The 27,135-nt window shown below is 35.6% G+C and overlaps 1 protein-coding gene across 4 annotated transcripts in view; it reads left to right on the forward strand.

Moving 5' to 3' along the window:
• PDE7A (phosphodiesterase 7A) overlaps nucleotides 1-27,135 on the forward strand; it is a 119,642-nt gene that overhangs the window by 40,291 nt on the left and 52,216 nt on the right. For 2 of the 4 annotated variants that reach the window (XM_030794982.1, XM_004090734.3), the window contains exons 2-3: nucleotides 20,207-20,267; nucleotides 23,246-23,329. In XM_030794982.1, the coding sequence (XP_030650842.1) occupies nucleotides 20,207-20,267; nucleotides 23,246-23,329 (145 nt within the window). Of the gene's footprint in view, nucleotides 1-14,099; nucleotides 14,160-18,940; nucleotides 18,965-20,206; nucleotides 20,268-23,245; nucleotides 23,330-27,135 lie in introns of those variants that run through there. The other 2 variants (XM_003268355.4, XM_030794983.1) reach the window with 2 other exon arrangements.

Below are 27,135 nucleotides of genomic sequence, written 5' to 3' on the forward strand. Positions count from 1 at the left end.
ATTGGTGATTCCATTTTAACATGAATTGGGCGGGGACAAATATCCAAACTATATCATACTAGTTAAAGAGAGATGATTTTTAAGGTTCGCAAATTTTAATTGATGACTTTATTTGGACTTGTGAGAGAATTGGATAAAAACACCTTGGCTATCTTCCTGGATTATTTTTATGAATACCATCAGTATCTATTTTAATCCTTGTAACAACTGTCCAAGTACTTCCCCATTATCCTGGTGGAGAAAACTGAGGTTTAGAATATAACTTGTATGAAGACTCTGTAGTTAGGAAGAGTAAACACTGGATTTGAATCAGTGATCAGATGACCCAAAGCCAATGCTCCCCTGGTCCAATTTTAAGAGCATATTTGTTTGAATGAATTTCAGACTAGAGAGAATTCCTAACTTTAATGAATTACATGAAAATACTTCTTTCTGTTGCATTTTTTTATCGTGGTAAAATATGCCTAACATAAAACTTGCCATTTTAATGATTCTGAAGTGCAGAACTTTGGTAGCATTAAGTACATTCACAGTGTTGTGCAGTGATCACCATTATCTGTTTTCTGAACTTTTTCATCATCCCAAACAGAAATTCTGTACCCCTTAAACAATAACTTGCTATTCCCTGCTCTCCGCAGCCTCTGGTAACCTCTATTCTACTTTCTGTGTTTGTGAACAAAGTATTTTCTTAATGAGAAAGTTTGTTGATGTTAGATGATATGGCTTAACTTTTAAATTTCTTTGTAGAGTGTTGATCATAAATGAATTTCTTTCAAACAAGAAGTACCATGTACTTCAATGCAAATTAAGTTATTTTTGCCTTCTTAATTTTTTGTCTCTTTTATTTTAAACAGCATGTTATAATTACATACGCAAAATACAGAAGGCTTCGTGTCCTCTTTATTAAATGTAAACAAATGGTGTTAAGAGAAAATAGTTTTTTTCTGAACCTTACTAAACTGCTTTTTATACACTGTTCTAGTTAGAGTTCCTTAAGTTGCATTGCTGTTCGTCTGAATTGCCTTTGCAATTAAGCTCATCAAAATGGGTAACAAATCCAAGAGATGACTATCTTTTTGCCAGCCTGCATAAATTTGTATCATGTTCTCTTAGCTGATGGTTATCAAATTGCACATGATTTGATTCAAGCTTATTAATTCTTTCTATTTATTTATTTACTTATTTTTGATTCAAGCTTTTTTTAAAAAATGAGTGTAGAATGTAATGATTATTGCTCATCGTATTCCATTAGTAAGAGTTACTGGGAGGTGCTCTATACTTTGGCCAGATCCTTGGCTTTGTCGGTTTTTGTTCCATTGACCCATGAGGTTGTGAAAATCCTAAAACTCAGGTTCACCCCCTTTAATTTGACCTTGAGTTGAAAGCCAGCTTCGTTACTTTACTTGTTGCATTCCTTCTTTTACTGTTTTTGTCAGAATAGTTATTTTCTTAACTGCTCATGGATTCATTTCAGAATATATTTTCAATATTTTCCAGCATTTTTAGTTGTTTTCAGTGGTAGAGTTGCGTTTCTAAACTAGTCCATTGTTGGAAATGGAAGCATTCTTAGAGACTTTGCTAAATAGATTCATTCACTCCACCCAGTTAATAGTAATAATAGGAACACAGATTTTGTTTTGGTGTCTTTTTTATTTTTATTTTTTGTAGCATTTGGGGGTCTCACTGTGTAGCCCAGGCTGGATTGGAGTCGCTAGTCAAAGGTGCGATCATAGGCCTGAATTTCTGGGCTCAAGTGGTCCTCCTGCCTCAACCTCCTGAGTTGATGAGACAAAAGGGGTGCACGACTCTATCTGATTCTGCCACTGTGTAATTTTGACCACTAAGTCAGTGCCTGTTCTCTATCTGTTTTAGACCCGAATGAAAGAATTTTTTATGTTAGCTGCAATGGCTTGCTTTCATCTTCTGAAGGTACTAAAGGAGCAGATGGGGGGATGGAGAGGGTTTGAACCTAATGTTCTTTTTCTAGCCTAGCACTGGACGAAACTTAAAGCCCTAAAAGGAGATTCTGTTTGATGTTTGTCGAGCAAGGGCCTTCTTGTCACTTTATTTTTATATTGTATTCAAAGTGGCTTCTTTCTGGTTTTAACCTTACTGAGGTCTGAGAGGGAAAGGAATGTTACTGGTATGTATGTGTGTGAGAGAGAATGTTATAGAACCAAACTGGGGCCTACTCACCTGGCACAGTAAAACCAAATACCCACATAGAGGAACACAGCAATAGGTGTTTACTGCAGAGTGCTAAGCAGGGAGGACAGGCAGCTAAATGCACAAATCCTGGCCTCCCCAGTGGCTTGCAGGCAAGGATTTTTAAACACAGGGGTGAGTTTCAGGAAAGCCGAAGCTACAGGCAAAATCATACATCAATACAGGGAGATTACACATTGGTTTAAGTTTAAAAGGTTGAGATATCTTGAAGCAAGGGCTTACATGTTGCAGGTAGATTCAAAGATCTTCTGATTTGCCATTAGTTAAGGAAGAGAAGCTTTGTTTAAAAATTTAGGGTCAGTAGAAAAATGTTAACTGGCTAGGGGGTGTGACTTTCTCCAAGCACTGCAGGAAGAAACTTAGAACAAAAAGCAGTTATAAAGTTTAGTTTTCACTGTCTCCTTATCTGGACTCCAAGTGCCAGTGGATCTGTTAGGTGAGGGTCCGAGCCTCTGAAAGACAATTCAGGGACATATGTTCAGATGTTATTTTTAGTTTCTATAGGGAAAGCAAACATCTCTGGAGCTTTAACTTCTTTGGCTATTGTCTTAGGCTACTATTACCTTCTTGTTCTAGTTAAGTAGTTACCTCTGGGGCTAGCTAGATGCCTGGAATTTCCCTTGAAGGAACTTAAGGATTTTCCTTTGTGAGTCCCTAAAAAAGGGAGTCCCTGCTGTGTCTCAAAAAACAGCTATCTTCAGGGGCTGCTGTTTAGTTTGAATAGTTACCAGCTGTGAGTTTTGGCCTTTGGCCCTCCCAGTCCTTTTCTGTCTGTGAGCCTAAAGGTTTTGGTTTTAGCTATCTTCACTTCTCTCCTTGGGTAATCCTACTTACCAGTCTTGATTGGCAGAGGATTACTCCAAGTCCCTCTCTCCAGCCCAGCTCTCTCTTTCCAGGCCTTGAGACCCATGCCCAGCCACGAGTGAACATTTCCACTTAGTTGTCCTTAGTATCCAGACACTTAACCTCTCCTAACATTAAAGCAAATCAACCTCTTAAATCCCATCACATTTCTCTATTCTCCTGTTTACTACCCTACCCTAGTCTAGACTATCTTCTCTTCTGGATTAAGGCAATAGCTTTCTTACAGATCTCCCTGAAGACTGAAGTCTTCTGCTGTGTTAAACCATTCCACTCTGGGACCTAGAGTATTTTTTCCAAAATGTGTATTAGTCTCCTGGATGAAACCTCTCAGTGACTTCCTTTTGTCTTTGCATGCAATTCAGACTCCTTATTATGGTTGACAGTTTTGATTACTCTTGTGGTGTCAGCCCTCTTGGTGCTCCCAATTTAACTTTAAATTCTATTAATAATTATGCTAAATTTCCTCTGGGGGTTGGGGGTGGGATGGATTTTGCTCCTCTTTCTGAAATTCAGTTTTTTGAGGGATTATTGACACATAGTTTGATTAATTTTAACAAGCAGGTACACTCATGCAACTAGTACTCCAATCAAGATGTTGTACTCTTTAGTCACTCCAAAAAGTTCTTTTGTGGCCCTTTGCCATAGGTTCCCCCCAGCCCCTGCCCCAGACAACCACTGATCTGACTTCTATCACTATTGATTAGTTTTGCCTGTTAGAACTTCATATAAATGGAATCATAGAGTATACTTTCCCTTTCCTTGGCTTCTTTCACTTAGCTCAGTGTTTCTGATATTTATTTATTTCATTGCATGTATTAGTAGTTTGCCCTATCTTATTGCTGAGTAGTATTCTGTTGTATGGATATGCCACAATTTATCCATTCATCAGTTGATGAATGCTTATGTTGTTACCAGCTTTGACTTTTAGGAATAAAACTGGTATGAACATTTGTGTTCAAGTTATTTTTCAGAGGTACATTTTAATTAGCATGAGCATTCTAATTGCTCCACATCCTTGACAACACTAGATATTGTCAGTTTTCAATTTTAGCCATTCTTGTGGATAATAGTATCTTGTAGTTACATTGGTTTGCATTTATCTGATGATTAAACATGTTGAGCATCCATATGCATATTGGCTATTCGTATATCTTCTATTGTGACTTGTCTGTTTAAATCTTTAGCTTGTATTTTTAAATTGGGTTATTTGTCTTATTAAGTTATAAGTTTTTAAATATGGCCAGGCAACAAGGTGGCTCACACCTGTAATCCCAGCACTTTGGGAGACCAAGGCGGGTGGATCACCTGAGGTCAGGAGTTCGAGACCAGCCTGGCCAACATGGTAAAACCCCATCTCTAGTAAAAATACAAAAATTAGCCGGGGATGGTGGTGCATGTCTTTAGTCCTAGCTACTTGGGAGGCTGAGGCAGGAGAATTGCTTGAACCTGGGAGGTAGAGGTTGCAGTGAGCCGAGATTACGCCACTGCACTGCACTCCAGCCTGGTTGACAGAGCAAGACTCCATCTCAAAAAAGAAAAAAAAAAAAAAAAAAAAAAAAATATATATATATATATATATATATATATATACACACACACACACACACACACGTGTGTATATTTCTGGATACTAATTCTTTTTTTCTGCCTTTTTTTGGTACAAGTTCTTTATCAGACTTACATACTACAGATAATTTTCTTTGAATCTGTGCCTTTTTATATCTTAACACTGTGTTTTGAAGAACAGGTTTTTAGTTTTAGTGAAGTCCAATTAACACATTTTTTTTTCCTTTTGTGATTAGTGTTCTTGTGTCTAGAAATTTTTACTTAACCCTAGATTACAGATATATTCTCATATATTTTCTTAGAAATTTTATTATTTTAGTCTTTATGTTTAAATATGTAATTCATTTTTAATTTTTTGTGTGGCATGAGATTGTTAGATTCATTTTAAAATTTATTTTATTCATTTAAAAAATATTTATATAGTTTTTCCAGTGTCATGTATTGAAAAGACTATACTTTCCCCTGAATTACTTTGGTACCTTTGTTGAGCATCAAATTTCTAAAAAAATGTCTGCTGGGATTTTGAGACTGCATTGAATTTATGGAACAATTAAGGGAAAATTGACAATATTGAGTCTTCCAATCCATAAACATATATCTTAGTAACTAGAGCTGTTAAAACAAAGTATCAAAACCTAGGTGGCTTAGAACAACAGAAATTATCTGTCTCACACTTCTGGAGGCTGGAAGTCTGAAATCAAGTTGTCAGCAAGGCCTTGCTCCCGGGAGGCAGTTGCCTCTTCTAGCTTCTTTTTAGTGGTTGACAGCAATCCTTGGTGTTCTTTGGCTTATAAATAAATCACTCCAATCTTTGCCTCTATCTTCACATGGCCTTCTCCCCTGTGCGTTTGTCTGTCTGTCCAAATTTCCCTATTCTTAGAGGGACACAGTCATTGGATTTAGAGTCCACACTAACCCAGTATGCCCTCATCTTAACTTGATTACATTTGCAAAAACCCTGTTTCCAAATGAGGTCACATTTACAGGCACCTGGGGGTTAGGACTTTGACATATCTGTTGGGGGGATACAATTCAACCCACATACTATGTTTTGTAGTTTTCATTGTATGGATCATGCATATATCCTATTGATTTTATCCATAAGTATTTCATGTTTATGGTTATGATTGCAAATGGTATTTTTAAAATTTCATTTTCCAATCTTTTTTACTAATATATAGAAATACAGTTGATTTTTTTAATATCAAACTTGTGTCTATTGACTGTACTAATTTTTATTAGTTCTAGTAGCTCTTTTGTAGGGTCTTTAGGATTTTCTACATAGACAGTCATGTTGTCTGCACAAAAGACAGTTTTTTCTTTGTTTCTAATTTATATGCCTTATGCTTTTTCTTTTTGTGGCCTTAATGTATTTATTGGCTTTGACTTTCAGTACCATATTGAAGTGGTAGAGCAACTTTGCTTGTGATCTTAGGGCAAAAATATTTAGTCTTATTGTTAAGTACAATGATGGCTATGGATCTCTTTAATAGATGTCCTTTATATGGTGAAGAAGTTTTCTTTTATTCTTTTTTTTTTTTTTTTTTTGAGAAGTGGAGATTATCCTAGGAATCTAAAATTGATTTAGCATTCAAAAAACAATAAACGTAATTCAACATTAATAGAATTAAGAAAAATCATACCATCAGTTCAATTAGTAAGAAAAATGCATTTGACAAAATTCGTCATTATAATAAACAATCTTAATAAACTTTTATTCTTAGTTTATTAAGATTGTTTATCATAATGACGAATTTTGTCAAATGCATTTTTCTTACTAATTGAACTGATGGTATGATTTTTCTTAATTCTATTAATGTTGAATTACGTTTATTGTTTTTTGAATGCTAAATCAATTTTAGATTCCTAGGATAATCTCCACTTCTCATAATGTATTTCCTTTTTATATGCTAATGGATTTGATTTACTAATATTTTCTTAATGATTGTTTTATCTGTGCTTATAGGGGATATTAGTCTATGGTTTTATTTTCTTGTAATGTCTTTGCCTGCTTTTGGATTTTCAGCATTTGATTGCTATGTATCTAGGTATAGTTTTCTTTGTGCTTTTTTATGTTTGGAGTTCGTTTAACCTGCTTTGACATACGGATTGATAGTTGTTATCAAATGAGAAAAATATTTCATCATTATTGCTTCAAGTATGTTTGCTATCTTTTACATTCCTTTTTGGAGTCTAGTTACTCCACTGCTTGATGTTGTCCCGCAGGCTCACAGGTTCAGATTCATATTTTTTATTTTTATTTATTTATTTATTTATTTATTGGCTTTCTTTTCTCTCTGTGTGCATCAGGTTATGTAATTTTTATTGATCTTTTCTTATATTGTGTTTTGTTTGCTATTAAGCCCAACTGTGAATTTCTTAGTATAGATACTGTATTTTTCAGCTATAGATGATCCATTTTTTTAGTTTCTTTTTTCATTGTGTACATGTTTTCCTTTAAATCTTTGGACATAGTTACAATAACATTTAAGAAGTCTTTCTCTACCAATTCTATTATCTTAATCATTTTTGGGTTTTTATTGAACACTCCCCTCCACACCAATTTTGAGGTGACTTTTTTATTTTTCCTACTAATTTGTAATTTTTGATTTGTCATCTCTTAAAGAATGTTAAATTCTGTTCTGGTAGGCAGTTTAGTGACTTGCAGATCCACCTGATCCCTTTACGCTTATTGTAAGTTTTGTTAGTGTTTCTGATAGAACTTTCTACACTGATGGACGAGTACCTCCTAATGGTACGGCATTTCTGGAATCTCTATGGAATGTCCCAGGTATTCCCTGAGGTCTCCTCTCTGTGGTTGGTTGGGACTCTGAACTCTCTTGTAGTTGTTCTTTCCCTGGTAGTCATTATTTTTCTGGCCTCATGGAGTCTAATCCTACACATACTCAGCTTAGTATTCAGCCAAAGATTTAAGGGGATCCACCCTCAGACTTCTGGAGCTCCTTGTCCTCACAGCTCCCTCCTCTCTGGCATTCAGCCCTGCAAATTCCAGGTACCTCAGCCTCCCTGAGCTGCAGTCTCTGTCTCCTTAGCTTTGTGAGACCACTGTGCTCTGCAGGATTGTGCCTTGCTTTCAGGTTTGGCGACTGCCTATAGGAAGGAGCCTGGGCAATGTTAGGGCTTACCTTGGTTTTTTCCATTCTCTCAGGGATCAAAGTCCTGCAGTACTTGCTGTCTAACATCTGAAAACAATGTTTCATGTATCTCATATTGAAAGCTTAACTTTTTAGTTGTTTATATAATGGGAGAGCTAGTCCAGTACCAGTTACCTTATAATTTATTGAATCTTGTTTATTTATGTTTTTCACTGGCGAAGATTTAGCTCACCTCTGATAATTTCTACATATTGCTCTTTCTGCCTGGGGCTCTTTTCCCCACTGCCTGTACCTGACAAGCTCTTATTCATCATTTTTAAGGATGAGATTACGTTGTCACATTTTTCCTGGTAGTCTTCTTTGATGTTACCAAATCCTGGGTTAATTGTCATACTTGGTACTTATAGCACTCTGGATTTACATGTAATGGTAATTACTTGTTCTTATGCTGATTGTTTGTAGCCCCCACAAAAACTTAAGCTGTGTAAGGGCAAGGACTGTGTCTCATTCACATTATTTCCCTTGTGCCTAACACAGTGAAGATCTCAATCTCTGTGTGTATGTCTCTCCCTTTTGCAATGTTATATGTGGAGATGAAACAGTACTATTCAATTCAAAGTGCCTCAAGTATACTTCAGAAAATTTTTGGACTTCTACTCTGGTTTGGAGACAGAGGCATTTATGGACAGTTACCACTCTTATTCAGAAGTCTTCTTTTAAAATTTATCCTATTTCTGCCAAGATTGGTGTTTTTCTCCTTAATGTCTATGTTATAATCTATATTTGCCTACAAGTATTGGTCTGTTTATAATACTACTTATAGGTGAAGTTTTTTTTTCCCTCACCTACAAATCGGTCTTATTAAAAAAAAAGTATCTTTCAAGATAAACACTGTAACCACTTAGTTGCCATAGTAGTTTTGAGGAAGTTCATGTGACTTGGTCTTGTGGGGTACGGTGGTGGGTGCTGGGTGCACTGTCCCATTGAGGAGCCTTTGATAACAGTAGCTTTCTTAGAAAGACTTCTTTCATTATTAAATTGAAGGAGGTACATTCATGCCATGCAAATCTCATTTATCTTTTGTGTATGGAAAAAGAATGTTTCCATTTTTCATTTCACAGAGTTGTGAGTGATAGCATTTTCAGATTACTAGTACAAAAATTTGTCATGATTTGGTTCAAGTTTGCCATAAGTTTAAAGTTTAAAATTAAAATTGTTAGCCTATAAGCACTTATGAGCTGTCAGTTACATTACTATAGAGCCTTAGAATTGGCAGAGACCTTGAAAGTCATTTGTTCTAGCCTACCCGAAAAGCCCCTGAACAGAGGCTAGTGTGAGGCAGATCCTTAGGTGATTTTAATAGTAGAAAGTTGTAAGAAACTGTAGAAAGTTCTTAGGAAGTAAGAGTCAAATTCTGTTTTTAACAAACTTGTGCTGCTGGTCCTACTTCTGCCTTATGTAATTTCCCAAAATAAAGTTAAACTTCTTCTTAGGTTATTTTATGTTACAGCAGTTTAACACCTATTCTCTCCTTCTTTTTGTTTCTTTGCCTTAAGCTTCAGTTGTAAAACTATTCCTTATATTGTATCCTTGTCGACATTAAAATATGTCATGTAATCATGTATCATCCGCAGTGGTATTCAGAACTAAATTCATTCTTATCTGGCCTGTATTGAAGGTAGTGGAGCATCCTTGATTTGGAAACGTACCTGATCCCATTGTCTCCTAAGATTGTCTTCACTTATTATCTCTCATTTAGAATTTAAATATCTTTGCTTTTTTTTTTTAGGAAACTTTAAAAACTTATTTTCATTGTTTTATAGGTATGCAATTTATTTTATATCAAAATGCAGACAATTTTTTTTAGTTTTTGAAATTCAGCGTACTGACATACCTTTAATTTTTTTTAATTTTGTAATTCAGCATGCTGATATACCTATTGTGTTTTATATGCAGATTTGCTATATGTTTTTCTGATCTACACGCCAGTAAATAAACTGGAACAAGACAAGATCCAATGAAGAGTCTTGTTGGCTACTTCTAGAATTCTTCCACTGGTTTGAAGAATTGGGTGGGAAAGTATTTCTGCCCAAATACTTTATCTCTGGGTGTGTTTGTTCAGCTAGGAGTGTGCCTAATTGTAGCATGGGGCTCTGTTTTGTTCTTAAGAATGTCACCAGAGACTTTCTAAGTGCTTTTAGTGTCATAAGATGATGTTTTCTGGACCTGAAGGCTTGAATTGTTGGTAAAGTGTCAAGATTGTTTTTTTACTTCTTTATACTAGGAGGAATCACATGCCATTTTCATCAAATATTCGGATACTACATGACAAAAAATTCAGAGCTCTAAGTCAGTATTACAGAAAGGTCTTAATTGAATGGCAAAACTCTCATAGTACCATAGCTTTTAAATAATTTTTTGTTAGTTATGGAAGCTTTTTTCCTAGTTTCATGTCACTTAAAATTCATACCATTTGAAGAATAATAAGCCTTGGTTTTTAGTAAAAGAAATAAACCAAAACCTTACTCTGATTTATTACTTGTTATTAAAGTGGGCTGGAATTCAAAACGATGAGAGCACAGTTGGAGGGTTTTTACTATAGTGTTCACATTTTTTCTGTCATAAATTTGGTTATAGTTTTCTACAGACACTACATTTGTATAAAGAACTCTGTGATAGACTATTTCTGTCCATGGGATTCCAAAATTATAGACACTGATGTCAATGCAGATGAGGTTAGCCTAATTTGGGCAAGAGAGGGACATGCTGAGTCTCTGTATGGATAGCTAAAGGCTATTGCCAAGATTGACAGGTGTCCTGTGAGTGGCAGAGAGCCCCAGGGATAAAATTTTCTCTTGGATTACTTCTCTAAGAAACAATGAACATAGTCATATTTTTTTCCTATTGATCACACTCATAAAATAGTGTGGTCTGCTTTTAACTCAGCTTTTCTGATATTAGCCTTATACACCCCAGAAAGGTAAAAAGTTTTATACTTTCTTCTTATAGTATCAAATTCTGTTTTTGAAAATTTTAAGTGTATCCTATGCATTAATTTTTCTAGAATAGTCACCTGATTTATTACTTTGCCATGTTTCACTAAGGATATGAGACAACTACAAAAACAGTTAATGTAAAAGAATATATTTGTTATTAGTGTAAAAGAGGTAACTTTAGAATAATAAACTACATGATCCAACTCTGGAAAAATAAACTTTTAGGAGAATTATCTAAGTTATAAGCATAATATTTATTGTAAAAGAGATTTTGTACTAATTTGAAACAGCATTTGTTTTTATTTCATCTTATTGAAATTTTATTATTATTAAAATTTGATTATAAATCACCAAGATAAGTAGTACTAAATGTATCTCAAAATAAGAAAAAGTCTTACAGCCGTTAGGTTTATGACATTGAGAAAGCTGAGATTACTACTTTAAGAAAAACTGTGTTGCCTGAGATTTTTGTAAGATTTGAGCGTTGTAAATGTGTCATTAGCAATGAAAGCTTTATGACTTCAGGCATAAACTCCGTAGCTGTTTCTGTTCTAATAGGAAATTTTCTGATCTGGGGGAGTATTGTGTCTTGATTATCTCTGTATTACCGTGTCAGACATTAGTGGAAATTAGGAAGTGGATGCTGGGGCAAGCATTTTAGGGAGCCAGCCTATTAACTAGTGTGAGAAATGAAAGCCAAGAGCCTAGTCCTGCTGAGAATCGGAGGTTTCTCGGGGCCCTTGCAAACACAGTGCAAGTTCCCTTCATGGACCATTGTGATTGCAGTTAGGTCTAGAGTTAAGGTGAAGCTAGAGTGGTTAGGGCATTCTCATTTCTAGGTTTTAAATACAGTAGAATTTAATTCTAATTTAGCAAAAATTTGTTGAGAGTCCACTACGAGCTAGCTATTCGTTTATAGATACCACTTACCTCCCATGAAGGGGAGAAAAATTAAGGCACAGAGAAGTGGTGATTTGCACATGGCAGTAAAGCTGGGAAATAAATCTAGGCTCTCAACTTCAAGCACAGTAGAGTTTTAAGATGGTAGAAATAATCTAGATAGAAATTCATTTCAGTGAGACAACTTTTAGAACTGCCTTTCTTACTGCCTCTTTTTAAATCTTCATCTCAATTATGATTTTTCAAGTATTGTACCAAAAATAGCCATCTTGTATTCGCTTTTCAAAACTTGACTGTTTTTGAGCAGTTGATTGGAAGAGAAATGTGAAGGTGGGAAGGGTAGTATCCCTGGGCCAAGCATCGAGGTAGTAGGCTGGTTTGGAGTGTATAGCCCAGGCCAGAGTGGCAGAGAATGACCTCGAAGCCCGGGGCCCAGGCTGTACAGCCTCTTACAGAAAACCGCCGGTGTTTCCCTGGAGCATTGGCCTAAGATACACTCTGCGGCTCTGTCTCATGCTTAGGCATCCTTCAAGTTTCGTTGCTAGAACCTTACTGGAAGACAGAGTAATCAGAGACCTTGACAGTCTCATATTAAAGCTAGTCTCATGGCAAATATAAAAATGTTATCTGGATTTGTGCAAAGATGAGTATTATAACTTGTTAGTTCTGTAGCAGGAAGTGAAAATTTTATGGCCATGTGTTAAGAATGGTTTCAAGTTAGGAAAATTTAGATTTACACCTATAAATTTAATTTGCACTTCATTTTGACAAGCCTAGAACTGACTTCTCTTTTAAATAAGCTCTTTGTACTGAGGATTAGATAATGAAAATAATATTATTATTTGAACTGTTTTGGTTCTTTTCAAATATTTTAGGATCATCATTTTGTACATTGATAATCAGATGACGTTGTCTTGTCATGGACTGCAGTCACCTCCTGAGTGTTTCTTCAGTCAGCCCAAGCTATCTTCACCTCTCTCCAGGACCCCTGCAGTGGTGGCCTGACTGCCCCTCCAGCCCCTACCCCACCTCCCTATACTTGACCAAAGTGGTCTTTTTAAAAAGCAAAATCTGCTATAGTACTTCAGTAGATTGAAATTCAGACAAGACACCCCCAGGTAGCCCGCGTAGGGCCTGGCCTCTGCTCCCCAGGGCTGCAGCGTCATCTGGCTCCTCCTCCCTGCACTTGAGCCGCCCTGGTCTTTCTGTCTCTCAGACTTGCTTGGCTTGGTTTTGTCTCACCCTTTGGCCCTCATGCCTGTTCTGCCTGCACGATCTGTCTTCTGTCTTCACAATTCTTGCACCATCACACTTTATCTCAGGGTCATTTCAGAGATTCTGGAAGAAGTCCTTCACCTCTTAACTAGGTCAGATTCAGGTTTGTTGGCGTTTCCTACCTCTGCTTCATCGCATTTGTTACAGTTTCAATTTTGTGTTTATTTACATAATTTGATTAATGTACACTCCAACTAAATTGCAAGCACCACAAGGCCAGGAACCTTGTCTGCTTTTACTTGATGCTTATATCCCTGCCTTCTGGTACAGAGCCTGGTACATATTAGCAGCTTAATAAATAATTGCTGAATACTTGAATGAAAGTTTCACAAAAGGCATTTTCTCAGCAGTATTATCTGCAGCCTCTCGGTTATGAGGATGGATGAATAGAAGCATACTTTGTTATTAGAAAGTTCACTTACAGCTATGAGAACAAGATCTGTACCAAAAATCTAAGTTAGATTGCAGTTAATGCTTGAAAATAATATGTCCTTAATTATTTGAAAATGCACTATTAGACTAGCTTTTTTTCAGTAAGTCCAAAATGAGTGAATTATAATGTTAAGAAGCATAGATAATATGACAGCCTCTAATATTCATAAAGTAATCTATCCCTAAAAGAAATAAAAAGTTGAACAAATTTCAATTAAAAATTGAAAAGATGGAATAAAATGCATTAATATTTTAAAATGTCACAGGACACTGTGCTTGTGAAACAGTTCTATGTGAAAAGAATGAAGAAATTTTTAGTACTGCCACACATTTTTTGAAAGTTGTTTTAAGGCACTCTGTTAGTACTAAGATTGTAGAAGTGTTTGGGGCTGGCCTGAGGCCTCCTTTGCCTACATTTTGTTAGACTGTTAGGTCAGCGCTCACTAAAGTCTTTTCCCTCCCCTCTTCCAACATTACTTAGGCAGTTCTACCCCAACCCTGGGGTTGTGGCATGAAGCATGCGCTGGGTAAGAAGGCTGGCTGGGTAGTGCATTCCCAGAGGAGTCAGGTGATCACTGTTGGAAGGCAGCTGCTTGAGGTCCAAGGCAGTCAGTGTCCCCTCTCTTTTGCCTCGGGACAGCTGGTAATTTACCAGACTCCTAAGAAGTCTTCCTTGCTCCCTAGTAGAAGAGAGAGATTATGCAGCGGGCTTTTGATTGATCCAATGGGAATTACATTGATCTGGTGTCTGGCCTTGGTTCTTATCAAGTGGATCACCTCTAAGGTAGGCCATCCTTATTTTTAGGATGGTGACATTCATCATTATTAGTTTACATATTTGATAGGAATTAAATAGCTCGACGATTTTCTCCTCTTTTTGCCTCAGTTTTTATTCTCTGATTAAAAGAGCTGTGAGTTTCATCTGTCAGCCAAAGGGCTTAAATTTACTACTTGTAGTTTTTATTCTTATCCCACATTATTTCTTCTTAAGGGCTTTTTATAGCATCTTTCCTCAATATCAAAGCAGCATTCCTCAGTATCACTGCCTTAAAGAAGTTTTTATGACTAAAGAAGTTTAACTTTTAAGATTATAAAATTAAGTTATACTTTTGGTGTATATATTTTAAACATTCTCTCGGAGAAAATTTAATAACACTTGTGTATTTAAAGTATAATGTTGAGGATTTCTAAACAATTATAAACTTTTTAAAAACGAAAAACCACCGTCTGTCATGTTTTCTCCTAAGGTCTTGCTGCTGCTAAAATACGTGCCTTAGCTATAATATAATGACATAAATGTAGGATTACATATATGTTGTTTTTGAAGTTGAATTCTAAATGTCAGGCTTGAGAAATTCTTGATAGAATGCTAGCTAGCCATTTGCCATCTGGACAAGGGTCTAAAACTAAAGTAAAACATATTTAAAATTATACTCTTTGAAATTATTTTTTCTATTCTATAAAAATGATTATATCTTTCATCCACCACACAGCTTTTTTTCTTTCTAGATTGAGAAACTGAATTTTTAAGGCTATCACTTAGAAACAAAACTTCTATAAAGTTAATTTTCTTTCTCAAGCAAGATTTTAATACCTGCTATGTAATTTTCCACGTTTAAACATAACGTTTTAAGCATAATTATCTCTTAACTCGGTCTTCTTTTCTTAGTGAATATGATTGAAGAAATCTCTTAAAGAAAAATAATGTATTTAAATTTTAAAATCTTTGTGTTTTAAAAGTTAATAATTAATTTTGTTGCAGTGACAGCTATTTTCTTGTTTTTAAAGGATTGGCTTGCCAAGTTATTGAATCAAGGTCAAGTTAATGTTAATAATGCATTAGTTGTCTTGTGGGTGTTTTCAGAGACTTTACTTTTTTTTTTTTTTTCCCCCTGTAGCGATGAGGTCTTACTCTGTTGCCCAGGCTGGTCTCAAACTCCTGGGCTCAAGCAATCCTCCTATCTCAACTTTCCAAAGAACTGAGACTATAGATGTGAGACAATGCACCTGGCCTCTAGACTTTACTCTGTTAATTACCACCAAAAATTTAAATTGTTTTTAAACAAAAACAATGCTAACATTTTATTTTTAAAAAAACTGTTGAAAAAAGGAAGAAGAATGGGAAGGATACTGTTTGGTAGATCACTGCAGTATTTGAATACTTTAGCCACTCAAGTACAAGCATGTTTTTCTAGCATATGTAAGATGACTACTCTGAAAAAGCTCATTTTGCTATGTCAGAGGAAATTGACTTCACAACTTTGGCTGGGCTTCATCTTTTGCTATATTATTATTTTTTCAGTAATGTTGCCAAAAATTTTATTCAGTGCTTCCGTGTTTAAGCCCTTTAACCATCAGTTTATGAATCTGCAAAATGGAACTAATAAAGCCTACCTTATAGAGATCTTGTGTGGGTTGAGTGAGATTTTGTGTGAAAACCCTTGGAACATTTTTTTGGCACAAGGAGCACAGCAAGTGTTAGTTAATATATTATTACTCTTACCATGTAATGGAAATGCACTTGCTTTTGCTAATAAATCATTTAGTGGAAAACTTGGAACAAAATAAAAACAATGACACTTAAAATATCTTTGCTGGGTTTTAAAACATGTCTGTCTTTAAAAGTTATGTATTAACTAATATTGGGAACAACTTTTACACATTTTATCATTTACCTTCAAGTCAAATCTTTTGTGGAAGAATGATTCACCCTAATTCAAGGTGAGTCTTACCAGGGCACTCAGAACTCCTGTTAGTGAGGCAGTGGGTCCTTTGGTGCTTTACAGTTTAACTTGTTTGTGCTACTGCTGTCAGTTTCTGATTAGCTCAGCCTCGCCCATGTTTTGACCTATACTAGTTTGCTTTACAAGCTGTTCCCAGGATGGCTAAATTAGAAAAGTCACGAGTAGAAGCCTCTCAGTTATTTCCATTCACTGGTGAAGTGAGGTGGGAATGTGGGTGATAGCTCTGAGAGTTTTATGACTGACAGTGTGACACAGGATTTTGATGAAATTTTTTTTACTGTTATTAAAAAGAAAATTCTAATAGTATATGGTTTTTAAAATGATAATCTTTAAAGAAATCTTTTTTATATTTGCAGCAGTCTTATATAAAAGTAGATATAATTATTTTTAAAACAACATGATTCTAACACGGAGGTCAAATTTTTATTGTTAGAACTCATAATTTATAGTGTTTTTTCCAAAATGAGCTACTGTAGATTATTCTACCTACCTGCTTTAGATTATTCTACCTAGTGAGAGAACTTAATATTCATTTTAATTTTAATTCTTAAGTGGGTAGGTGAATGAATTATCACTCAGGATGTATTTGTTGATGGGTTCAGATATATATTTTAAAGTCCCTTCTTTAAAAACAGTTTTGGTCTCATTTGGATTTATTTCATAAAAGCTATGTCTTGTGGTTCAGTATAGCATTTAAGCTAAGTATTTGTAGACTAGCCTTACTTAAATTAGTACCTTATAATGAATAGAATAACTTGGATATTTTGCACAGACCTATGTAATTTATATCTATTTTAAAATTAAACTCTGCCTTTTTTGCTTAATAAATTAAGATTAATACAGACCCTACCATTTTAATATCTAAATTAGTGCTTCTGTAAATGAGGCTAAAATGATTGCCTTAGTAAGTTTAGTATGCCATGGTGTTATCTAGACTATGTGCATTACCCAGTTTTTGACTTAATATTATTTTGTGATATTTAACAGAGAGCTAATATTGGTCAGTCTTTCAAAATCCTTAATGTGTGAAGTGATAAATATTTTACCTTTCTAAATAGCAACTGTTATAGTAAATGCTCTTCCTACGTTAAAAAAATCATAATGTCAACTCCCCTCCTAAAGAGAACTGTTAGAGATAACACCTTAAAATTTATTTTAACAAGTTATTTATCTGAGTTGTTACTGGACACTATCAAATTGATAGGTCATGACAGGTTATTACATAATATCTGCAGTTTCATTAATTTGCTTTAGCTGATAGAAATATTTATTGCCACATATGCCCTTCCTAGGCTACTAGGTCTACCCCTAGATTGGTGGTATTGAGGAGAGACCTGTAATCTAGTAAGCTAAATATGTTGGGGAGGGGATTTGCACAGTAGCTGTGAGTGGTGCCTTTTAACAGTGGCTGTTTGCTCCAGAATAAATACCATGAAACACTGCAGGAGGCTTCCTTAGGATATTCTATTAGTGGAAGACACTTTAAGCATGATGCCAGAAGTGTAGTCTATATGATTTGGTCCCTTGGGATTTAAGATCATGCTTTTCTTTGTAGTAGATTTTTATTTTACTTTTCAATTTTAATTTTATTTTGTGAATATATGATAATTACACACACTGCAAGACTCAAAAAGTGCAAAGATAAACATTGAAAAGCCCCTCTCCTACCTCTGTATCCCTCAGCCTCCTTGGAGACACCCAGTGGTGATAGTTAGAATTTTATCTTTGTTTGAAATTTTTGTTCCCCTTACATTTCATGAACTGTGTTTTTTTAAGAACTTGTGAAATCATGTAAGATTTTAATTGATATTTTTCTCTTAAAAGATAAGCATTAAGGATATAATAACTTAATGTTTTGGGTAGTTCTTTTGCACACTAAATCCAAGTGAGGGCTTTCAGTAAATTTTCAATATAATAATAGTAAAAAATGTGATTTTTTTTTTTTTGAGATTTGTACATATATATTGAGGAGTTGTAAATCCCATGCCAGAGTTTTGTGAGGGAAGATGGTCATTAATCTGATAATGTAAAAATACAATCTCATTGCTTTAATATGTATTTCTTTTGTTAATGAAGTCAAGCATTTTTTTGTATTTTTTTTTACCCTTGTGAATAGTGTATTTATGTCTTACCTATTTTTCTACAGCTTTTTAGTCTTTTTCTAATTGATTTGTAAGACACTTTAAATTTTTTTTTTTTGGTGGGGGGATAGTAGAGGAAAATTAGCCCTTTGTCATATCAGTTGAACTCACTTTTCTGGGTTTGAAGTTTATCCTTTCCTTTGTTTGTGATATCTTTTACCATCATAATTTTAAGTGGCCAAAGTTGTCAGTGTTTCATGACTTAGGGATTTTTACAGGATAGTTAGAAAGGCCTTCCTATTTAAGACTTTTTAAGATACAGTCCTGTTTTCTTTTAATACTTCCATGCTTTAATTTTTAACATTTGAATCATTGTTCCATGTGTAATATATTTTGGAGCAGGAAGGTAATAATATAGCTTTATGTTTTTCTAGATAGCACCACTTAATCTAACATTATTTATTAAAAATCAATATTTCCTCCACAGATTCTAAGTCTTGTATTTATCATACACAGAATCACTCTTGAAGTTGCTTCTAGAGTCTCTATTGATTATTTTCCCTATTTATTTGCAATGTCACACTGCTTTGTTAATATCCCATGGTGCTAGTCCGTTTCCCACCCCCGCCCCCCTTTTTTGAGACAGAGTGTCACTCTGTCTCTCAAGCTGAAGTGCAGTGGTACCATCATAGCTCACTGCAGCCTCCAACTCCTAGGCTCAAGGGATCCTCCTGCCTCACCCTCTGAAGTAGCTGGGATTACAAGTGTGTGCCACCATGCCTGGCCTATTACTACTTAAATTTTTTTTTTTTTTTTGCTTGTTAATTCAACTGATTTTACTGATCACTTTTGACATGCTAGGCACTGCTCTAAATGTTGGGATTTATCTTAGATCTGGGAATATAGCAGTGACTGAAGACCCTGCCTCCACAGAGCTTAGATTCTATGTCTAAGCTCTGGTTTGGTCAATTTTATCTTCCTCATGTTTAAATCTATTGTTATTTATATCCATTCTGTTAGTCACTAATTTGTTCATTTATTTATCAGTTATTATTAATTTGCAATAAGTCCATTTAGTCATTTATTTACCAAATTTTTATTTAGAACTTACTAAATAATAGGTCCTGTTTTAGAGACCAGGGATGCAGTGATGACTAAGATAGACAAAATTTCTGCTCTTGTGGAGCTTTTAGTAATACGGAGACAAGACAACTTCAGCTGCAGCTACACAGAGGTAGGGAGCTTTGGAAGGGGGTGGCTTCTAGGTGGCTGTAGATTTGGTAGTCAGGAAATCCGTTTCTGAAGAGATGATGCTTTGTCTAGAAGCTGCATGGTAAGAAGGGAACAGTGAAGCAGTGATCCAGGACGAGGGAACAGCACTTGGAAAGGCTGTATATTTGGTGTAGATGAGGAAAAGCCAGGAGGCCGGCTTGGCTGTCTCCTAGCAGTGGGGGACGCCACAGTACAAGAGGGCACAGAGGTAGGCAGGTCACAGAGGACTCTAGAAAGTAACGTTTGGGGAGCCCCAAGTGTGATGGAGAGCCTTTGGAGGATTTTGAGCAGGAGCTGAAGTGCTTGCATTTGCTTTTATGTGAAGCATGGAATGGGGACCAAAGAGATGCAGCAGGAAAGCCAGTGGATTGTCCTTTCCTTTCTTTTCTATTAATATTTGGCAACTCCTATCGATCCCTTTTGAGTCAACACAGATGTCACCCCAAAACCTTTACTGGCTTACTCAAACAGATTAAATTTCCAAAGAGAGGCTGCGTATGTCTCTCTTTGTATCCATTTTTATGGTAGTTCTTAACCATACTGTATTACAATTATTTGTTGTCCCCGTACCCCAGAGATTTCAGGAACAGGTACCATATCTAATTTCATTTTGTATATCCAACTTCTCTTGCACAGTGCTTCACAAATAATAAATGATGAATACATGTTTGTTGAGTTGAATTTTATATCATATTTAATCGTCATGTATTGTAATTCGTATTTTTTTTTTCTAGAGGCGTGGAGCTATTTCCTATGACAGTTCTGATCAGACTGCATTATACATTCGTATGCTAGGTAAGCATTATTTATTTTATACCAATATCAGTTAATTTTGTTATTATCTGTTGTTATTTGAGTTTGAGGTATCTTTCATTAGGTATCTTTTCATCACTGTTTGTAGTAGAAATAACCTATTCATGGAGTTTAGAATCTGGAAACCAATATCGAATGTGATGTGAATAAAGAGGTATTTTAGAGTTATAGGTAATTGAGAAATCTTTGGCCTAATAACTGGGACACTGTCATTAGTACACAGTTTCAAATTGCATCTTGAACATTCTTCATAGAAAATGTCTTAGATTTGTAGAGTGGCTAAATACCAAATAGATGAATGCCAGCATGGACAAAGGTGAGGCCATGAAACCACCTGCTCAGATAGTCCTGTCACTAGACGTATTTTGCTCTCAATTGGCTGGCAAGGAAGACCATTTGACTTCTTCTAGTTCTGGTGCTTAAATTTTTTATGTATTAGTCAATTCCGCAAGGTAAAATGAATTTAGATATGTGCATATATATGTCTTAATTTTCTTTTTCTCTTTTTCTCTGTGCCAGATTTCTGTCTTCATCCATGTCTCCTTTATCCTTGCACTTTAACTCATATTATTAAACATGCATATTAAGATTCCAACAGGCAAATTTACTCATTTTTTGTTAGAAGACTCTCCCACGACTCCTCCTCAGCTCAGAATTCCTCCCTCAACTTTATGATACTGATCCATCCTTATTCTTCACCTACTTTTGTTTTCTTCTTTGCCACCTTCACTAATTCCTTTTCATACTTTTAAGCTGAAATGTTCCCCAGAGTTCTATTGTAACTCCTATTCCTTTTTGTCCTCTTTATTTTATCTTGTGTATCTTACCTGCCTCAGTTCTTTTCTACTCCAGTACATATTTTTCCCCCATGAATGCGCAGCCTTTTTCTCTTTGCTGTCTCCGTCTTTCTCTAACAAACATGTTCAGGATTCCGCTGTCCTTAAGACAGAGCTTTGGATTCATATTTTGTTCAACTCTGTAGAACATCTCCATGTAAATGTTATGGATATCTCAAACTTAACATGTCTAAAGCAAGACATTTGTGTTCCCCATGTCTGTCTGTTCTGCAGTCTTTTGCCATCTCAGTAAATATAACTCCATTCTTCCTGTCATCAGATCAGAAACCTCAGAGTCATTTTTTTACCTCCTATTTCTTACACACACCATATGGAATTCATCAGCAGATCCTACTGGTTGATACCTTTAAATACACCCAAATCTCACCACACCAGTGCTGTTACCATCACATTTATTACTTACTCCTTAACTGGAGGCCCTGCGTCTACCTGTGTTCCCTGACTGTTCTCATCACACCTAGAGTGAACCTTTTCAGACATAATCATCTGACTCCTCTATTCAGAAGTCTCTGATGGCCGCAAAGGTCCAGCATGATCTGACTCCACTGCCTCTCCATCCCACCCCCACCAGTTCCCCTCACTCACCTTGCTTCTACCACGCCAGCCTCTTGGCTTGCCATTGACTGTGCCAAGCATGCTTCTGTCTTGGGGAGTTTTACGCTGGCTCTTCCTCCCTGGCTCACTGCCTCGCTTCCTTTAGGTCCCTGCCCAGATGCCTCCTTGTTAGTGAGGCCTTCTCTGACTGCACTAATGAGTCACTCTCCCCTGCTCCTCTCTCGCTATTCCTCTTACCTTTAGTTTTCTCCATGTAACTCATCATCTTCCATAGACTGAAATTTGGTATTTATTATTTGTGTCATCACACAAAAAGATAAGCTTCATGAGGACAGTGACAGGGACTTTATGTACTTTGCTCACTGCTGTATTTCCAGTGCTTTACATGTTAACATTTGTTGCAGCATGAAGGAATGGCCACAGGACAGGTGACTAGTCATTGTGGGATGGAATTATAGTCGATGAAGTGAGCCTTGGAGGAAGTCATGGTCCTACTGAGAGAAACAGAGTGAGCAGGAGTGCCCTCTAGGCAAGGCAAATTGCAAGAGCAAAGGAATAGAGGCTGAAGATTTAAAGGTTATGATCTTGGAGGCTATGAAAGTGTAGTGAGAAAAGTACTGTCTTTGGAACCCATGGAGCTGGGTTTAAATCCTGACTTACCCTTTGTACTAGCTTTGTGGCATGGAGCGTGCTATTTAACTTCTCAAAGTCAAGTTTTTGAATCTGTAAAATGAGGATTAAGATTCCTATCTCTGAGGGTTGATGAGAGAAGAAAATAAAATAATGCCTGTAAAACACAAAAAAGAGTGTCCACAACATGGTTGCTATGGTTATGTTGCTGTATAGAAAAATAAATCTGGAAGTAATGTGGGCACACGTAGGAACGACACTGAGCTTACAAAGACCAAAGTTTAAGACTCAGCTAAAGGCCTTGGATGTACCCACTGTCAATGAGAAAAGAGTGATTAATCGGATTGACTTTAAAACAAAGTCTTCAACATTTTAAGTTTTTACACATTTATGAAATTGTAAACTGCTTGAAAATAATTAATGTATTTTCCATTTTTCATATCCCTTTTAGCCCATAGTATAGTGCTAGGCACAGAGTTGGCTCTTAATAAATATATTGCTTCTTTCTGCAGCTTTCTGAAGTTTTGTGCTGAGGATTTTCAACCTCCTGTAAAACAAATATTGCTTCCCAATGGCCTTTTTTAAAAAAAAAAAAAATGTTGCCCATGTGAATTATATATTAGGTCGTCTTATCATACACTTCAATCCTCTTTCAGAAGGCTAACTTATTAAAATATAGATTATAATAATTATTGTAGGGGTAGATTTAAAAAAAATCCTCCTCATTCAGCCTTACAATTCATTACTAAGATTTTCTGAACCCTTTTGAATAAATCAGCTCTTAACTACCTGTTCCACATATATCATCAGTGGGCTATTATTTATGAATATGATACCACATGGACCTTTGTTGCATATGGAAGCTTCTTCCCGAATGACAGCCTTCTAAACTTATGTTTTATTCTTGATTCTGTCCAGGAGATGTACGTGTAAGGAGCCGAGCAGGATTTGAATCAGAAAGAAGAGGTTCTCACCCATATATTGATTTTCGTATTTTCCACTGTAAGTGTTGGTAGACATGATGTTTCTCTCAGAGTTTCACTACAAATTTTAATAAAATTACATAGTTTTCCAAGGGAAAAAGAATACCAGAAAAAAAACTCTATTATGTTTGGAATGTTTTTAAAACCTAGGTCATGTAAATGACACTATTTCTAGGTAATCTTAGTAAATACTTAGAGACAATTAGAAGAGGAAGATACTAAAATATGAAAGTTGATATAGCTTTTCTCTTCTCTAATTTATTACTTTATTTCTTTAAAAAGATATTTTTTTAAAGTTGTTTTATTCCAAATGGTTAGGCTTCGCTACTTCAAATGAAATGTTTTTGTGCAAATGATATTTTATAAAGGTATTTCAGTAGTTTAACAGTGTTATCTTTTAGGTTTATTTGAAAATGTATATCACCTTTAAGGATGCTTGGTAGAATGCCTATTTCAAAAACAAGTGTTCTTTGTGGATTGGGCCTATAGTGGAGGGAAGGGAAAAAACAGAACTTCTAAACGCCTTAAATATTAAACGTATTAAATCTGTTTCTGGAGGAGTTCCACTTTCAGTAATGTTGACTAAAGTAATTTGGATTGATACTCTAAAAAATGAGAAAAACTATTCAAAATGTAAAAGACATGTATGTATTCAAATGTATCTGAATGCCATTGAGGCAGAGAGATAAGTCCAGAACTTCAGGCCACTTTTCTTCTTAGTAGCATGTACTGATTCTGGGAAAGTTGGATTAGAAGATAAGCAGAGCTTTTTATGGACACTTAGGGATAGAGAAACAAAAACAGGTGTTTAGAGCCCAGCAAGGCTGGAAGGTTGGTGCTGATAAACCATTCAGGCTTCAGTTGGAATCCTAAAGTTCTGTGCCTTAGAAATAAATCCCAACTTTGAAATATCTTACTCACCGAATACATTAAGGTGATCTGTGACTCATGTTTCTCGCCACCTGCAGGACAGAGATGTTACTCATCCCTTAAGTTTGCTAGCTGCAAACAGAGCCCTGGGACATGTCCTAGGCAAAGAGTAGTCAGGGCTTTGTATTCTTGAGACATCAGTAAGAATGTGTAGGGACACTCGGGGCTTCGGAGGAGGATTACCTCTCCCAGTGACAAATGACCCCAAAACTTACTGGCATAAAACAACCACTATTTTTAATGCTCATGATTCTGAGAATCAGGAATTCAGTCAGGGTATATCAAGTTTGGCTTGCCTGTGCTCTACAGTGTCTTGATTGGTCTTTGATTGGAATGGTTCAGACAGCTTAAAAATGGCTGGGATAGTGACACTGGAGCCTTATGTCCAGGGCCTTGGTCCATCTCATGTCATCTTCCAGGGCTGGAACCTCCAAGATGACGTCTGCACTCTTAGGTGTGGTGCCAACATTTTTCTCTCTCCATAAATGGCAGTCTCAGGGAAGTCTTAGGGTAGTTGGACTAATTACATGGCAGCTACTTTCTCCCAGAGTAAGCATTTCAAGAAAGAGGAAGTGTGAGGACTCATAGTGTCTGAAGATCTGGGCCCAGACCCTGGCATAACATCACATTTCCATATTCTGTTGATGAGCCGTGTCACACAGCTTGCTCAGGGTCATGGAGAGAGGACACAGCCCTCTCCCAACCCTGGCTGTCAAGGGCATGCAAGGTCAAAACCTTTTTCATCTCCCATCTGTAATCTGGCACAAAATGTTTTGAAAAAGTAATTAAGGTCCTAGAAGGAGAGGAGAGGGAAAAATGTAGCAGGAGCAGTCTTTAAAGAAGCAATGGCTGAGAAATCTCTAGAAGCTGGTAAAAGACATTAAGGCACAGATTCAGGAAGTATTATAAATCTCAAGCAGAGTAACATTAAAAGAAAATCACACCTAAGTGTACCAGAGTATAACTATGAAAACCAAAATCAAAGACAAAGAATTAAAAGTAATGAGGGGTAGTGGAATATTACTTTCAAAGGAGCAATTATGAGATTGCCAGAAACAGATTGTTTCATTTTCCACAGAAACTAAAAAGGTAGAAGACAAAGGAAAAATAGCTCTGATGTGCTAGAAAAAAATAAACTGTCAAACTAAAAATGTCATCCACAAACTCTGAAAAGGACACACTTCACAATTTGTTACGTAAGGCTAGCGTGTAATCTTGATACAACAACATGACAAGGATGTGGAAAGAACAAAAAATAACAGCCAAATTGCTCATGAATATAGAGGAAACATCCTAAATAACATATTATCAAATTATATCTATAACACAAAGGGAGGATTAATATATTTTGACCCAATTAGTATTTTTCCAGGAATATAAGGTTGGTGGTTTAACAGTGAAAAATCAATTAGTGTAATTCAGTATATTAATAAAATGAAGGAGAAAAGTTGTGGCTCACACTTGTAATCCCAGCACTTTGGGAGGCTGAGGCAGGCAGATCACCTGAGGTCGGGAGTTCGAGACCAGCCTGACCAACATAAAGAAACCCTGTCTCTACTAAAAATACAAAATTAGCCAGGCGTGGTGGTGCATGCTTGTAATTTTTCAAATTCTGAAATAAGTACTTCTTGGGTCAAAGAGGTAGACCATAAAAACGTGATAAGCAAACGTGATAATTAAAGACTATATAGGAAAATCTATGAAATTCAGCTAATGCAGTGCTTACAGGAAAATTCATAGCCTTAAAGATATTTAACATTCATAAATGAGAAAGAATGAAATAAGTCAACTAAGTAGTCCAACTCAAGAAGTTAGAAAAATAATATCAAAATACACCTAAGAAAAGATAAAGTAGTTGTTAAAGATAAAAAAACAGCAATCAATGAACTAGTAAACTAAAATAAAAGTAGAACTCTGTAACTAAGAGCTGGTTGTTTGCAATAAAACAGGTAAGTTGCTAGCTAACTTAAAGATTGAATGGAGCTAACTTGCATACTCAAAAAATAAGAGGGGAAAACACCACAGATAAAGAGAAAATAAAAGAATCAAAATGGACTATTTTGCTTGACCCCAAAAATATATTTGAACACTTGTATGATCCAGAAAATTTTCTTAAAAATTACAGTTTATCAGAACTGAATGTAGAAAACATAAATTAATCCAGCAGTACTCAAAGTGCAGTCTGGGATCCTCAGGACCCTTTTGGGGGTCTGTGGTTAAAACTATTTTCACAGTAATACTAAGATGTTATTTGCCTTTTTTGCTTTTATTCTCTCTCAAGGATACAGTGGAGTTTTCCAAGGCTGCATGATGTGTGATGTCTCAGTACATTCAGTGTATTAGCAGATATGAGAAACAGCCGGACATTTCTCATTAAATTTTTCTTTGTTTTGGAAAATATAGTTATTTTTAATAAAAATGTTATTTATGTTAACATGTTATAGGTTTATAGTAATAAATTTTTAAAATAAATTTAAACAATATTTAGCCATTAAATATTTTCAAATAAATTTTGTTTTATATATTTTTAAGTTAAATATTTAAATATTAAAAATTTAATTTCTATGGTAAATACTTAATTTCTGTGGTAAATATTGATAGCTATAACCCATATAAGATTAAAGTTATTTGGGTTGTCAATAATGTTTAAGAGTGTGAAAGAGTCCTGAGAACCAATATGTTAGAGAAAGTCGCGTTAAGAGTTCTCTCTCTAAAAGCCTGAGGGCCAGAGAATTTTATAGGCAAATTATTTAAGATCATTAAAAGGTTGATGATTAGTTTCAAAGCTCTTTAAACTTTCAGATTATAAAGAGGGAACCATTCAGAGTAATTTTATAAAGCAAATATAACTTTTTATAAGTATAATATTCTCACTATAAATGTCAGTACAAAAAA

This window comes from Nomascus leucogenys, chromosome 16 (genome assembly GCF_006542625.1).
Source record: "Nomascus leucogenys isolate Asia chromosome 16, Asia_NLE_v1, whole genome shotgun sequence".
NCBI lineage: Eukaryota > Metazoa > Chordata > Mammalia > Primates > Hylobatidae > Nomascus > Nomascus leucogenys.